Source organism: Eurosta solidaginis, chromosome 1 (genome assembly GCF_040869045.1).
Source record: "Eurosta solidaginis isolate ZX-2024a chromosome 1, ASM4086904v1, whole genome shotgun sequence".
Taxonomy (NCBI): domain Eukaryota; kingdom Metazoa; phylum Arthropoda; class Insecta; order Diptera; family Tephritidae; genus Eurosta; species Eurosta solidaginis.
In genome coordinates, this window is record NC_090319.1 from 79,294,191 (window position 1) to 79,309,525 (window position 15,335).

At 39.0% G+C, this 15,335-nt stretch overlaps 1 protein-coding gene across 5 annotated transcripts in view; it reads left to right on the plus strand.

The window, feature by feature from the left end:
- Irk2 (Inwardly rectifying potassium channel 2) overlaps nucleotides 1–8,615 on the plus strand; it is a 101,491-nt gene extending 92,876 nt beyond the window's left edge. For 3 of the 5 annotated variants that reach the window (XM_067758742.1, XM_067758720.1, XM_067758726.1), the window contains one exon: nucleotides 8,259–8,615. In XM_067758742.1, coding sequence (XP_067614843.1) covers nucleotides 8,259–8,383 — 125 coding nt within the window. In that variant the 3' untranslated portion in view covers nucleotides 8,384–8,615. Of the gene's footprint in view, nucleotides 1–2,566; nucleotides 2,895–8,258 lie in introns of those variants that run through there. The other 2 variants (XM_067758722.1, XM_067758737.1) reach the window with 2 other exon arrangements.
- The last annotated feature ends 6,720 nt before the right edge of the window (nucleotides 8,616–15,335 follow it).

The window sequence follows — 15,335 nt, forward strand, 5'->3', positions numbered from 1 at the left end:
GACACCTCTTACATCAGGTATGCCAAACGCATAAGATTCCTAAACTCTTTAATTTACACCTTATCCAAGAGCGTGTTGTTCAGACAATCTATAAAAAAAGATTTTGCATAAGGGTAAACATACATCTATGTTAAATCCGCGGTCATATTGGCATATACGGCACTTAAAAGGACCGCGAACACCTCGCAAACGTCTCAGTCAGGTATGGTGAGATAAAATGGTAGCAGTATAAATTAGGTATTGTTAGTGACAATAGATGTAGTAAATGCGGACTACAGAAAGATATGGTTGAAGAGGTACTGTGTGTCGGTCCTATGATAGTCAGAAGGTGCAAATAGGGTTGAATGTAGAGTTGTTGCCAAGAGAACATACTTTTTGTAAAGCAAAAGTCCTCAAACTTAACCGGGCTCTTCCGTTTGGTCAACAAACAAATGTTTATATTCATTGGCCGAGCATCGAAACTTAATTTCCAATATCACTGCAATTACACTTGGATCTTCTAAAGATCTTTGTTCCTCTTAAACCTTTGCAGAACTGCATTCGTTTTGTTGGCGTATGGCGCCTAACGTCGGACCAGCGCGACTTCATATGACCACGCCGACAGTATTCTCCTCTCATAATATATATTTTGCACTTGGAAACCCTTAAAAAGCTTGGTGGAGCTCTATTCAAGTTTTATTGCGGTTAAAAGGTACTTTGCGTCTACAACGGGTCGTTAGAACGTTGAATTGCTTGTTTAGCTACCACGTAATCGCCTTGTATATAAGAATGAGATTTTATGTGATGACTCTTTATAAAAATGTTCATCCTTTAGATATAAAAGAACCGTTTGGTTAATCTTATGTAAAGAAACATATCTCGTATTTAAGCATAGCATAAAAAAGCCAAAGTTGTTTACACTCCCAGAAACGAGAGTGTCACAAAACTCATTAATCTAAGAAGAGAGGACCTACGAACTCTCTCTCTCTCTCTCTGCGTATTATATACTGTAGTCCACAATACCATCAAGGTAGGTAAAATCTACTCGAATCACAAATCTGTCGCTTTTGCGAGCTGGCTCTTGCAAGGCGATCTCTCCCATCCAGGTGGCATGGCTCTTAATCCCTTCGTTATATAGAATTAGGAGCCTCTACATACAGTAAAATGCGGAAAGATCGAGCACAGTAGGTTTAGATAAAGGTTGTAATGCATTGCGATTGAACCGCAAGCTGCAACCATCCCCGATCAGTTAAAATTCGCCTGTTAAGTGACTTTCCTCGCTAGGAGGCACCCATCTGGTTTATCGCTGTTATCAAGGATGCACGTCACTGCGGTGATGCACCGAAATTATTTCTCTCTCAAACAATTTTAATTTTTCTCGATATTTACATGTGATATATAGATATATAAGTTTTGTACTCTACGTCCTTGAACGCTGCGAACAAAAGCAATATAGCACACTTTCAGGTGGACATTCGTATATTAAGTTTGGGTAGTGCAGCAGTTGGAATAATGTACTCAGCTGAGCAGAGCTCACAGAAATTCATTTTGCCATGTCCGTCCGTCCGTCCGTATGTCCGTGAACACGATAACTTGAGTAAATTTTGAGGCATCCTAATGATCAGGTCGCTATTTAAAATGAACGAAATCGAAACTATAACCACGCCCACTTTTTCGATATCGAAAATTCCGAAAAAATGCGATAATTCATTACCGTATAAAGCGATGAAACTTGGTAGGTGGGTTGACCTTATGACGTAGAATTGCAAATTAGTAAAATCTTGGACAATGGGAGTGGCACCGCCCACTTTTAAAAGAAGTTAAAAGTTTTGCAAACTGTAATTTTGCAGCTGAGTACGTAATGTTCGGTTATACCCGAACTTAGCCTTCCTTACTTGTTTTAATGAAAATATTTTGTTTTATTTGTTTGATATAGTTTCATTTCGAATATCCATGGTTTGATGAACCCGGCTCCATGCAGCTATTAAGTGATTAACGTGTCTAAAAGTAGAAGAAATGTTGTATGGAGAAAGTATTACAAACCTTTTATAGTGTAAATAGCAATATTTCAGATCGTAACCACAGCCCTCAAAAAAAGCTACATTTTCAAGAAAAATAGTTGCGTTGATACTTTGTTATTTTGTAATAAAAATTAGTGGCCAAAAACCTTGGGCATATTAAACTTTCAGGTAAAAATATTTAGAAAACCACACGGAATTTAAAACTTCTGCTAAGGGATTCTGAGTAAAGTTTTTCAGCCCATGTAATATATGGCTGTCGGCTATAGATCGGCTCGTTTTCTTCTCTCATGGTTAAAGCGTAGTATTAAAAGGGAATTCCAGTTTTAACTTTGTGGTTCTAGCATTGAGAGCTAGATTGAGGGATACGAGTTTGGAGTTGGAGTATTGAGACCTAAGGAAGTTATGTGAGTGAGAAAGAACACGTATAGATTTCTCCCAAAGGATTTTAGGGAAAAATTTGTTACTGTTATAGATAAGAACACGTATATGTATTTAAATTATGCTTGAACTTTTTTCATATTTTAATTTAATCTGTTACAATTTGTATTTGTTTTTCCTACACACAGAAACCACATTCACCGCTCGTCAGTTGTCCACTAATCAATCAGATAATTAGGAAGTCCAGACAGGCAAAAAAAATGCAGTATCCTTGTACATACAAACACACATCATCGCCGCTTATGTACCCAAAAAACATTTGCACTGTCCAAGTAAAATGTCATCATAATAACGATTTCACAAACCAAAAAATTTAAATATTTTATGTTGTATTTGTAAGATAATTGTGTATAAATGTTGTTTAAAACTATTTAATATATGTACATGAATAAATCGTTATTTAGATTTTATCTAACTAAAAACGATGTATCAACAAACAAATGTAGTTTAATATTAGCTGTTCTTTTTTTACATGCACATATATACATATGCACTTTAACTTTATAGGGACTGCGAAATGAATAACTGAATACCCTTCAAAAAACGCGAGTACTCTATAAATAGTGTAAGGAATACTCCTTTAGGAGTATAGGAGTGTTCCAAAACTAATCTGTATTCATACAAAAAATGTGCTCAAATTAACATTGCAATGTCCTAGAAGAGGAGTAGGTGATCCCACACTCGCTTTGTTTGTGAGTATTCCATAGAGTAAATACGTGAGAGTCCTTTCCAAAGTACTTTCACTGTAGTACTCCACGGAGCACCCACAGAGGATTATATGCAAAAGTACTCTGGAGGAGTTGTGTCGGAATGAATCTATATATTAATACGCTAACAAAATTTCCATACAAACAATTGACAGGCCGTTTCGCATAGTTAGCATACGTAAAATCATATAAAAGTGATATTAATCGATTCGTATAGATCAGCCGCAGTGTATAGGCCTATTTTTGTTAACAAATATTACTCTATTTGTTTATAATTAATAGAAAAATTTTTTTTCTAAATCCAACTTACTTACTTACTTAATTGGCGCTTAACCGTCTAAACGGTTATGGCCGTCCAACAAGGCGCGCCAGTCGCTCCTTCGCTCCGCCAACCGGCGCCAATTGGTCACACCAAGGGATTTTAAATCGTTTTCCACCTGGTCCTTCCAACGGAGTGGGGGCCGCCCTCTACCTCTGCTTCCATAGGCGGGTTCCGATAGAAACACTTTCTTGGCCGGAGCATCATCTTTCATTCGCATAACATGGCCTAGCAAGCGCAGCCGCTGCGTTTTAATTCGCTGGACTATGTTGATGTCTGCGTATAGCTCGTACAGCTCATCATTAAATCTTCTTCGGTACTCGCCATCGCTAACGCGTAGAGGTCCATAAATATTTCGAAGAAAACGATAAGTGACTTGTAGAGTATGATTTTCGTTCGCCGAGAGAGGACTTTACTTTTCAATTGCCTACCTAGTCCCAAGTAGCATTTATTGGCAAGATTGATTCTTCGCTGGATTTCAGTGCTGATGTTGTTGCTAGTGTTGATGCTGGTTCCCAAATAAACGAAGTCTTTTACTATTTCGAAATTATGGCTGCCAACAGTAGCGTGGTTGCCAAGGCGCATATGCGCTGATTCTTTGCTCGATGACAGCAGGTACTTCGTTTTGTCCTCATTCACCATCAAACCCATCTTTACCGCTTCTTTTTCCAGTTTGGAGTAAGCAGAACAAACAGCGCGGGTGTTTAGGCCGATGATATCAATGTCATCAGCATATGCCAGTAATTGCACGCTTTTATAGTATATTGTTATATATGTTATTAGTATGTTATATTTATAGTATGTTGTTGTATAATATATTGTCCAGTGCGGTTAAGTTCTGCAGCTAGTATAATTTTCTCCAGCATCAAATTAAAGAAATCGCATGATAGGGGGTAACCCTGTCTGAAACCTCGTTTAGTTTCGAACGGCTCGGAGAGGTCCTTCCCAATTCTGACTGAGCTGATGGTGTTGCTCAACGTCATTTTGCACAGCCGTATAAGTTTTGCGGGGAAACCAAATTCAGACATAGCGGCATATAGGCAGCTCCTTTTCGTGCTGTCGAAGGCGGCTTTAAAGTCGACAAGGAGGTAATGTGTGTCGATTCTCTTTTCACGGGTTTTTTCCAAGATTTGGCGCATTGTGAAAATCTGGTCGATGGTAGATTCACCAGGTCTGAAGCCGCACTGATAAGGTCCAATCAGCCGGTTCACGGTGGGCTTCAATCTTTCGCACAATACACTTGAAAGGACCTTATATGCGATATTAAGAAGGCTGATTCCACGATAGTTGGTGCGTTTTGCAGTATCCCCCTTCTTGTGGACTGGGCAAAGAATAATTAGATTCCAACCGTCGGGCATGCTTTCGTCTGCCCATATTTTGCTAAGAAGCTGCTGCATGCGCCTTACCAACTCCTCGCCGCCGAACTTGAATAGCTCCGCATGCAATCCATCAGCGCCCACGGCCTTGTTGTTTTTCAATCTGGTTATTGCTATTCTAACTTCGTCATAATCGGGCGGGGGGACATATACTCCATCATCATCGATTGCGGGATCGGGTTCTTCATCTCTGCGCGGTGAATTGCTGCCTCCATTTAGGAGAGCAGAGAAGTATTCCCTCCATAATCTAAGCACTCTCTGGACATCAGTTACAAGGTCGCCGTTTTCATTCCTACAGGAGTTTGCCCCGGTCTTAAAACCTTCCGTCTGTCGCCGCATTTTTTGGTAGAATTTTCGGGTTATTCCTGGTGGCTAGCAGCTCAAGCTCCTCGCACTCACGCCTTTCTGCTTCTGCTTTTTTCTTCCTGAAAAGGCGTCTCGCTTCCCTTTTCAACTCACGATAGCGTTCACACACTCCTCTTGTCGCGCCCGCTTTTAACGTAGCCCTGTAGGCAGCGTCTTTTCTTTCAGTTGCAACGTGGCATTTTTCATCATACCAGTTGTTTTTTCGTGGCCGCCGGTAACCATTTTTTTCCTCGGCAGCAGTTCGAAGTGCTTTGGAGATATCCTCCCACTGCTCCTGTATTCCTTCAGGATGAGTTGTGCTCTCAGAGAGCAGGTGTGAGAGTCGAGTTGCGAAATCATTGGCAGTCTATTGTGATTGAAGCTTTTGGACGTCTAGCTTTCCTTGTGTGTTTTGTTCCTTGGTTTTAGCCGCGTTGAGGCGGGTGCGTATTTTGGCTGCAACGAGATAATGGTCCGAGTCGATGTTAGGTCCTCGGATCGTGCGGACATCTAAAACACTGGAGGCATGCCGTCCGTCTATCACAACGTGATCGATCTGATTGCGAGTATTTCGATCAGGAGACAGCCATGTAGCTTGATGTATCTTTTTATGCATGAACCTCGTGCTGGATATGACCATGTTTCGAGCACCGGCAAAGTCAATCAGCCTCAGTCCGTTAGGAGAAGTTTCATTGTGTAGGCTGAACTTTCCGACTGTAGAGCCAAAAACACCTTCTTTGCCCACCCTGGCGTTAAAGTCGCCAAGCACGACTTTTATATCATGACGGGGGCAGCGCTCGTATGTGCGTTCTAATTGTTCATAAAAAGTGTCTTTCGCCTCATCGTCTTTCTCCTCTGTCGGCGCATGGGCGCAGATGAATGATATATTAAAAAATTTTGCTTTTATTCGGATAGCGGCGAGACGCTCGTCCACAGGCGTGAACGCCAGCACTTGGCGACAAAGTCTCTCTCCCATCACGAATCCGACGCCGAAACTGCGCTTATTCGCATGGCCACTCCAATATATGTCACAATTTTTGATCTTATTTCTTCCTTGCTTCGTCCAACGCATTTCTTGGATGGCGGTGATGTCAGATTTTGCTTTGACGAGGACATCAACCAGCCGGACATCTGCACCAATCCCATTCAGGGAGCGGACGTTCCAGGTGCATGCCCTCAGTTCATTGTCCTTCAAACGTTTGCCATGGTCGTCATCAATAGAGAGTGTATTTATCCGAGGCTTGTTGTTATATTTCGTTGGAGTATGGTTTTACGTGGCGGGTCCCAAGCCCAGCGCACAACCCGCTCAGCGGGGGTGAAAATATTACTTGGCACGTTTATATAGCGAGCCGCTTGCTCCAAGACAGACGCCCGCTTGCAGCCGCACCTAGAGGTGTACAGACGCTGCCGATGAGATCTCCCCCGGCTAGCCCTTAAACCGATTATGTCAGAGTGGCCTAGCCAGGTTGTCGCCTTCTCACATTAGCTCACCGCTAAACGGGTTTTTAGCGGCTACCCAGAGGATACTTGGCCGCAGGCGTCCGGCAGTAGTGAGCTGCTTGAACCGCATGCAAAAGAATCGCTCTGGCCATTCCCAGGTGAATGGCGGTCAGAAGCTTTCCCCACTTTCGTGGACTTCTACACACGGCCCCACCCTCTTGTAAATCCAACAATCTCTCCAAATATCGATATTTACTTTCTTGCACAAAAGCGCGCCATATTTGGACAAATTATGTAAGTGCTCTATCCGAAGATTAGAATCTTCATATTTCCACAATGATCACATTAAAAGCCGGAAAAAAGTCTAAGTTCACTTATTGCGTTTTTATATGGAACTGCTTGTTCACTTCACTTAATTTCAAGTAATTTCACCATAATTCTATGTCATTTTCATTTGATTTAACATAATTTTTATATTTTTTTTTAAGGAACTCCATACCAAAACGTTATAATTACATGTGAAAAGTTTGTAGAAAATTTAAGAAAATACAATCAAAAAGTACAAAGTCTTAGATAAAATTCAAAATTTTACAGAAAAAGTTAAGTAGGTTAGACCAGTCTGCTATATTTCCAACACTTGATGCATAGACTGAGTTGAAAAAAATACACGTTGGTCGAATTTCGACCACAGGCGATACTAGTTTAATTTAAAATGAAAGTAAAAGAAGAGGGGCAATACAACTTTTATATTTTATTCTACGAATATTCTTATGTTATTTAGCATTTGCGTGAATAAAGAAGCTAATATTTCTCTATACTATAGTATGTATACATAAAACCAATGCGCGGTTGCATTTTATCAGAGTTGCCATAGTAAAATTTTATTATCAGTTATTTGTATGCAATATTTTACTTTTGGCAACTCTGTTCGATCGTCATCGTGTCGTGATCACGGTCGTAAAAAAATGAGCAATGATCGGCTGATGGTGGTCCGCAAACGCTTTGCAAAGGAGTATTGTTATAGTACTCCAACATGAAGAAATAGAACACTTAATCCAACAATTTTTGCAGGGTATCTACACTTATGAAGGTGTTGGGCAGAAAATTAGTACTGCTAAATTTCAGTATGCATTATACTCAGCAACTGAAATCTATCCCTGCATTTTATATCTACACTATTCTCCACTTCTATGACACAAAAGTATGTGTGTCCACGTTTCATCGTAACCGATTCAGCTTTACGTTATACACTATGATCAACAGAAGTGTGTGTCTTCGCTATTAAACACAATTATCACACTCACTGCAACGATTCTTCAATAGTTGCCGCTAGATGGGTCTCCTAAATGTTATCTAAGTGATGATAAGAGTTTTTTTTTAAATTGTAGATGTATATACATGTAAAAAAAGCACGGCTAGTATTAGTAAATGTATTTAATATAATCCTAGAAGAAGACAAATTATAAGCCCTTTCCTTGTTTATGTAGTTAGCTTCAATCATCATGCTTGAATATTGTCCTATTGTAACACAGTCCAATTATTGTAAGTCAACATAAAAAATATAAACAAACTATTTTGTATTTGAAAAAGTTGGATACATTTTGAGTAACTCCAAAAATTCTTCTTTTTTCAGTGCTACGCAATCCCCTGCTGCGTTGTGCTTCATGCGATCCTCAGCCCAGGCGTACGAAAATGCTATCCAAAGAAGCTAGGTCTTACACGCATCTATCCTTACCACGGCGTCCAAATACTATGTGAATTAAGAATGATAAAACAACAAATGCAAAGCCACCATCAATGCCTGCATCACCGGTGAGCGTTCGTAGCTCCGGCTTTTCTTCCATTGGTTCAGGCGATGAGCGAATACTACGCTACGCTGCGCTCCTTGATGATATTGAGACTAAACGAAAAATAGAAAAAAATTAAATAAATATATTAAGTGGTATAATGTGTTATAATAGATACCATACGATTTCAGTTTATTTCAGCACTTCCTCCTTTGTTTGTTGAAAAAATATTTTAACAAAAGTGAAATATAGGTTTTCGTTTATTCTTAGGGTAACATTCTCAGACGGTGAGAGGATGCTGAAGCTGAGGGCGAAATTTAATTGAATTTCATGAGAGCCAATTTGAATTTAGTTTTTGTTCGTCGAGAGAAGACTTTGTCTTTCAATAATCTACTTAGTTGACGTTGTTGTAGTAGTGCTACGCCCCATTCAGTAGGTGCGACTACTCAAGAATTATCATCAATATCCTTTAACAGAAGTCCGAGGAAGCCTGCAGTTTCAACCTTGGTAGCCTAAAGAGAAAGAGGCAAAAGAGACGTTGGTTCCACACTGCAACCGAAAAATAGTTATTGTCATGTGAGGACACGTTACAAGCAGGGCATATGATCGATATATAAGTCGGGGTTAATTCTGAATAGGTAAGAGTTTAACCTCTGGGAGGCGGGGCCTCTTCAATCAGATGTCTGTTGGGATGGCCCGCCTTATGGGGTGTACTCTTGCCTCACTCTGTAGATAACGTGTGGATATTTCGCCGATAATAAACCGACTAGTTTTCGATAACAGTTAAACCATATTTCAACAAAATCTAGTTTAAATTATTTTCGTTTAGAATAGGTCAACCCCTGGTTCACTTTCCAAAAGATAAGAAAGACAACGGACCAAATTGTGAATCTAAATCGTGCCCAAATCCCTTTGAACGCACATGAAAAATTTCTTCAAAACATGTACAGTGAACAGATGAAAAAGCTCAGGAAGTGTTCGAGAGAAAAGTTCTTGGACAGATTAACGGATCTTTACGCGTTGGCGGCAGGGCTACCGAAGAAGAGTTAATGATGAACTCTATGAGCTTTGTGCAGACATCAACATAGTCTAGCGAATTAAAACGCAGCGGTTTCTTTTGCTAGGCCATGTTATTCAAATGAAAGATGATGCTTCGGCCAAGAAGGTATTCTTATGGTAACTCAACTATAACGTGAATACCTGTTAATGGAAGATTCAACCTCAGTATGTCAAACACGGATTTAATTGCATGATCAATGGCCCAACTCTCGGCTACATATTGCCAACCTAAACACATCGTAGCCGAATCAGTGGTACCAAATTAGTTTATAATGGGGTGTTTCAATCACAAGGCCTTATCTTGGTATGATATGGAGTCTCTCCAAGCTCCTGCCATTTTAAGGATAATGTCATCCGGTTGCAAGGCAACTCCACTTTGACTTCTTTTACTATTCTATTTCAAGCATAAACATTTCTCTGCAACATGTTCTAATGCTAGGGCTCATCAGATACATTATTAAGAGGAAGAAGGCGGCCCCCACTACGCTGGTTAGCCCAAAGAAAAAGCGACCGTCGCCAAAACCTTTTAAACAGCTAAGAACAAATTTAAAAAATACATATAAGTGCCAAGGTGTCAAAAATATACCACATCTTTTTTTGGTTAGAATTGCTTCAACATCAGCATGGCTAGTTAATTGATTTCAATTGCTTTAAAGTCTTTGGTTCTGAAAATACATCCTTCATTGAATTTCCTTCGGGGAAATCAAGGCTCATGGATCGCGAACGCCAGCTGTAGCCGACTTTGATTGAAACTACTTTTGATTGAGCTGCTTTTGCACTGCAGTATTTATTTTTATATTTTGAGTCAGGTAGAACGGTAGACCTGACAACTATATCTTATTATTTTTGGTTGCTGTAGTATTTAAGGTTGATGTTTGTGCATATCCATGATATGATTATTTCGGAGGATGCTACAGATATGACCTCTTCCGACGTTTTTAGATCCTTGCTAAATTTTTGATATTGACACCAGATTTGCGTGTGACCACTTGACAGCGAAAGAATTACTGTAACACAAACATTTTGGCAGAATGAAGTTTTATTACAAAAAAAGCAACAACAACAAGTGCGTGCACTTAAACCTTTGTACGGCAAGGACATATATACGCACTTCTTTAGAACTTTAGTAGATGAAGGCCCTAATGCAAGGACATGTCTGAAACTACCATATGTAATGAAATGCGTTGCATAAACTTCATATGATATTTCATTTTAACGCGTCTTGATCCACACTTTAGGTAGAGTAAGCATTCAAGGGTTAGTTGGCCGAAAGCACTATGCTGAGATTCATAGCAAATAACTTTGATTTGGGTCTTTAGTTTACTCTATATTACGCCAAGCTTATAGGTTAGTAATCATTTCATTTTGCATAAATTTATCAGTCTTAGAAAAAATGTCTAGCTACTGAGTAGTAGATATGCCGGTCTGATTCATTTTGTTTTATTGATTTTCCAACAGAGTGGATAATAGATGTATATTGGAATAAATTTCCATCATTGACAAGGGATTCAAATTCTGTATCGAGACAATTTTCGTTTGGACAACGAAAATTAATATTGATGATGGCACAACGCCGAAACCGGCTGCTGTTGTTGTTGTTGCGATAAGGTTTCTCCCCGTAGGCTGTGGAGAGTGTTATCGATGTGATGATCCTTTGCCGGATACAGATTCGGTACGCTCCGGTACCACAGCACCATTAAGGTGCTAGCCCGACCATCTCGGGAACGATTTATATGGCCACATTAAGCCTTCAGGCTATCCCTCCTAAACCTTCAGGCCATCCCTCCTAAACCTTCAGGCCATCTTCCATGAGGAGCTTGGGGTCGCCAGAGCCTCGTCTGTTAGTGAAACAATATTCGCCGCTGATAGGTGAGGTTGGCAATTGGGATTGGAGAAGCTGTATATTGCGCTGGCAAGCTGAAGGGTTGTGCTAGACAGCCCCTTGAATTTGGTATTTTAGTCGCCTCTTACGACAGGTATACCTACCGCAGGTATATTCTAACCCCCTAACCCGCTGGGGGTGCCGAAATCAGTTCCTGGTCTATTGTATCGAACTCGCCAAACGTAGAACACAAGGGATTATTAATTGGCAAATACGCTCAAGCAACAAAAAAGTGTATTGAATACACATAAAACAAAGTTTTTAAAGAATTCAATCACCCCAGAACCCATGCCTTCACATTCTTAAAGTAACACTTTTGGATTTCAGCCTTTACTACTTTGTTTGGAATTATTCCTTTTCGTTACTCCGGACTATTTTTTATTTTTGCGGAATATCAAAATTCAAAAGCATTCCGTAAGTGAATAATAGAATTGCAAAGCGAAGGAAAAACAAATGATTAGAGATTGCAGTCCATTGATTGCAAGCAGTAGTGACTAAGATTTTTTATTCATTATTACGGACAAACAATAAAGTATTGAAATCCTCTAGGGCTGCCATCAAAGGTATAATTATTACAATTAGAATGCATTCCTTAACAACTCTGACCTAAAATAATTTATAACCAAACAAAATTAGAATCTAGTGATCAATATTTCACAAATTTTAAAATAAAAACACTGTACATTTTACTAAAAATTTATAATTTTTCGTTTTGGGTGCAACGGCAATGCAGCAATCAGTCAATCACGTAAAAAAATGTGTGGCAATCAGCTCGAATTACCAGTCCAGAAGAATATTGGTGTATACATACATTAATATTATTTAAATACATAACATGTTGTAGCTATTGTGATCAAATAAAAAAAAAAAACAGAAAAAATAAATTGTTTGCTGAAGTCTTTTGTTGTGGTTACAATTGATTGCAATACGAAGCATATGTCTACATAACAATAAACTTTAATATAAAGTCTTTAATTTTTATGACAAGCGAGTAGGTGTGTGTTATTACGAGCTGATTGTAAGTTTTATTATGTTAGTAACATATTGTTTCTTTGATTGGCAAAATCTGTAGCGCCTTCGTCGTTTCAAGTGCTTTACAATTTTGCAATAAATTGAGTATCCGGTATATATTTCGGTTTTTTGTAGAAATGTTCAATATTGAAAGCAAAAAACAAATTGCACTTAGACAATCCTAAATTGACAAAACAGACGAAAGAAAGACGAAATCACTGATACATCATATTTCAAAGCTCTATCATCGATCCCACGAGAGACGAACACGTTGTAAATCCCACCGAAGACTTACATGATTCGTTGTTCGTGTGGAATCTATCACATTTCGGCTTCTATCCTGGAAGACTAATACGTTTCAGCTCCCGCGTTGAAGACAAACACAATTCACCTTATCGCGTGAATAACTAACGCATTTCAGTTTCTTGCGTGAAAACTTATATGTTTTTGTCTTCTTGCTTCTTCTATCTCGTTTCGGCTCTTCGCGTGGAAGACTACACCATTTCCAGTTTTAAATGAGAAAGCGTTAATTATAAATGCGAAAGCGTCATATGGAAATGTAAATAGTTAAGTGTAAATGCGAAATCGTCACATCAACATGAGAATAGTCACTTGTAAATAAAAGAGCATCAAATGAAATTTCTAAGGCGTCAATTCTAATTGAGAATAGTCAAGTGTAAATGCGAAAGTATCACATCGATATGAGAATAATTACTTGTAAATAAGAAAGCATCTAATAAAATTTCTAAAGCGTCAATTGTAATTGAGAATAGTCAGTTGTAAATGAGAATAGTCAAATTTAAATGCGAAAACGTCATATGGAAATGAGATTAGTCAGTTATAAATGCGAAGGCATCATATGGAAATGAGAAAAGTAACTTTCGCAACTTATTTACAAATGACTATTCTCATACCGAAGTAACGCTTTCGCATATACAATTTACTATTGTCACTTACTTACGATTTGGCAATTAACGACGGAAACTAAACCATTATAAATAAAAAAACGATAAGCGATTTAGTTTTAATAACACAGTAGATTTATTCAATTAATTTTAATAAGCTTTCTAACTTTGGTATTCACGACACGTACGACTTTGTAAGGATGCGATTTCAAACTCTGTAGTTGCCAGATCGTGTGACAGCACGGCTAATTCTGACGACAAATCGCCCCCGATTTCCGAAAACAAATCAGAATCGTCTAGCTCAGGGGCACTAGCGTACCAACGGTTCATGTTGTCGGAAGTATAAATCGAACAGAACTTTTTATTTGTAATTTGCATACCAGGTACGTCGGCGATGAGATATCGATCATTATCCAAAATTTTGGATGCGATATACGGACCTCGACATCATGGTTCTAATTTTCGTGATTCACCAGTTGCGTTAGGTTCGTTTTCAAGCACTACTAAATATTTTTCATTATATACTGTAGGTTCAGAGTGACGCCGATCGAATCTAGCATTCCATTTGGCTCGTTCACTATTTATATTTTTTACGGCTTGTTCACGTTTATGAGCTATTGGCATCGTAGATTTATCGTCGGTTAAGTCGTCTTGAATAGTAGCGAGTAATTGATTTTGAATAACATCCCGTAGATTAAAGTCAAAGACTATTTCATTTGGGCAAAAACCCGTAGTTGAATTGCGTTGAGAATTTTATAGTCACTGGATTTCTATTAAATTTAAGGCCCAGTCTTTCGTGTTGTCGGTTGTAGTACGGATGAAATTTAGAATTGATTGATTAGCGCGTTCAATTTGCCCGTTTGCGCGAGGTGTTAGGACGGCTGTTTTTATATGACGAATTCCGTTTAGGCTGCAATAGCTCTCGAATGCTTTCGCGGTAAATACGGTTCCTCGATCGCTAACGATCTGGCTGGGTAAACCGAAATGACTCGACATTTCATTTAATGCATTTAATACGGAATCGGTTTTAGTATTTCGTACGACCTTTACAATTAGAAACTTCGAAAAGCGTCAGAGATTGCTAAGACGTAAGTATTACCACGTTTACTGCGCACGAACGGACCCATATGGTCAATATGTATTAATTTGAAAGGTATAGGTTTTACTGGGCCAAAATGCATACGGCCTTCGGTTTTACCAGCGTGGTGTTTTTGGTAACAACATTGTACCTAAGCTGATATATAACTTTTCAAATAACCGCTGAGAGGTTGGAAACTAATATGATTTTTGGATACGTTCAATTGTCTTTTCGAGAGCGGGATGACCGTAGTCATCATGACACAGTTTTACGACACGCCAACGTACGGATTTTGGTACAACAAACACTGAGCCACTAGGTGTTTTACGGAATAATCTGAGAATTTTGAGTTCGAATTGGGTTGTTAGTTGGTTTAAGTGCGGAGATTTTAAGTCACCTTTGAGAATACGCATATTTTCACATAACGATTTGTCTTGTAATTGCATAGCTAATAGCCAATCTTGCTGATTTGCGGTTACGTTTACTATAAATCCGGCAGGTTCTATATCGGTTGGATTTTCAACAGGATTTCGGCTAAGAGTGTCAACTCTAGTAGCCTAAGCCACCAGCGCGCAATTTTGGGTTTTAATTCTTTATTGTCTTTCATTTTTGTGAGCGTGGAACAGTCGGTGATTAAACGGAAATGTTTTCCGAGAACATACATTCTAAAACGATTGAGAGTTTCTACTACGGCAAGCGCTTCTAGCTCGTAGCTTTGGTAACGGCTTTCGGCGTCGGTACAGTGACGGCTATAATAAGCGACGGGTTTCCAGTTCTTACCATCAATTGATTGCAATAATATAACTGCGAGACCAACACTAGATGCGTCGGTATGTATTTCGTGTTGCGCGTTTAAATCGTATAATACAAGTATGGGTTCATTAACAAGCTTTTCTTTTAAAGTTTCGAAAGCTTGTTGTTGCGTGTCGTTTCGTACGAAATTATTTATTTCACTTTTATGGAAGTCTTGTTATCGGTTTCTCGATGA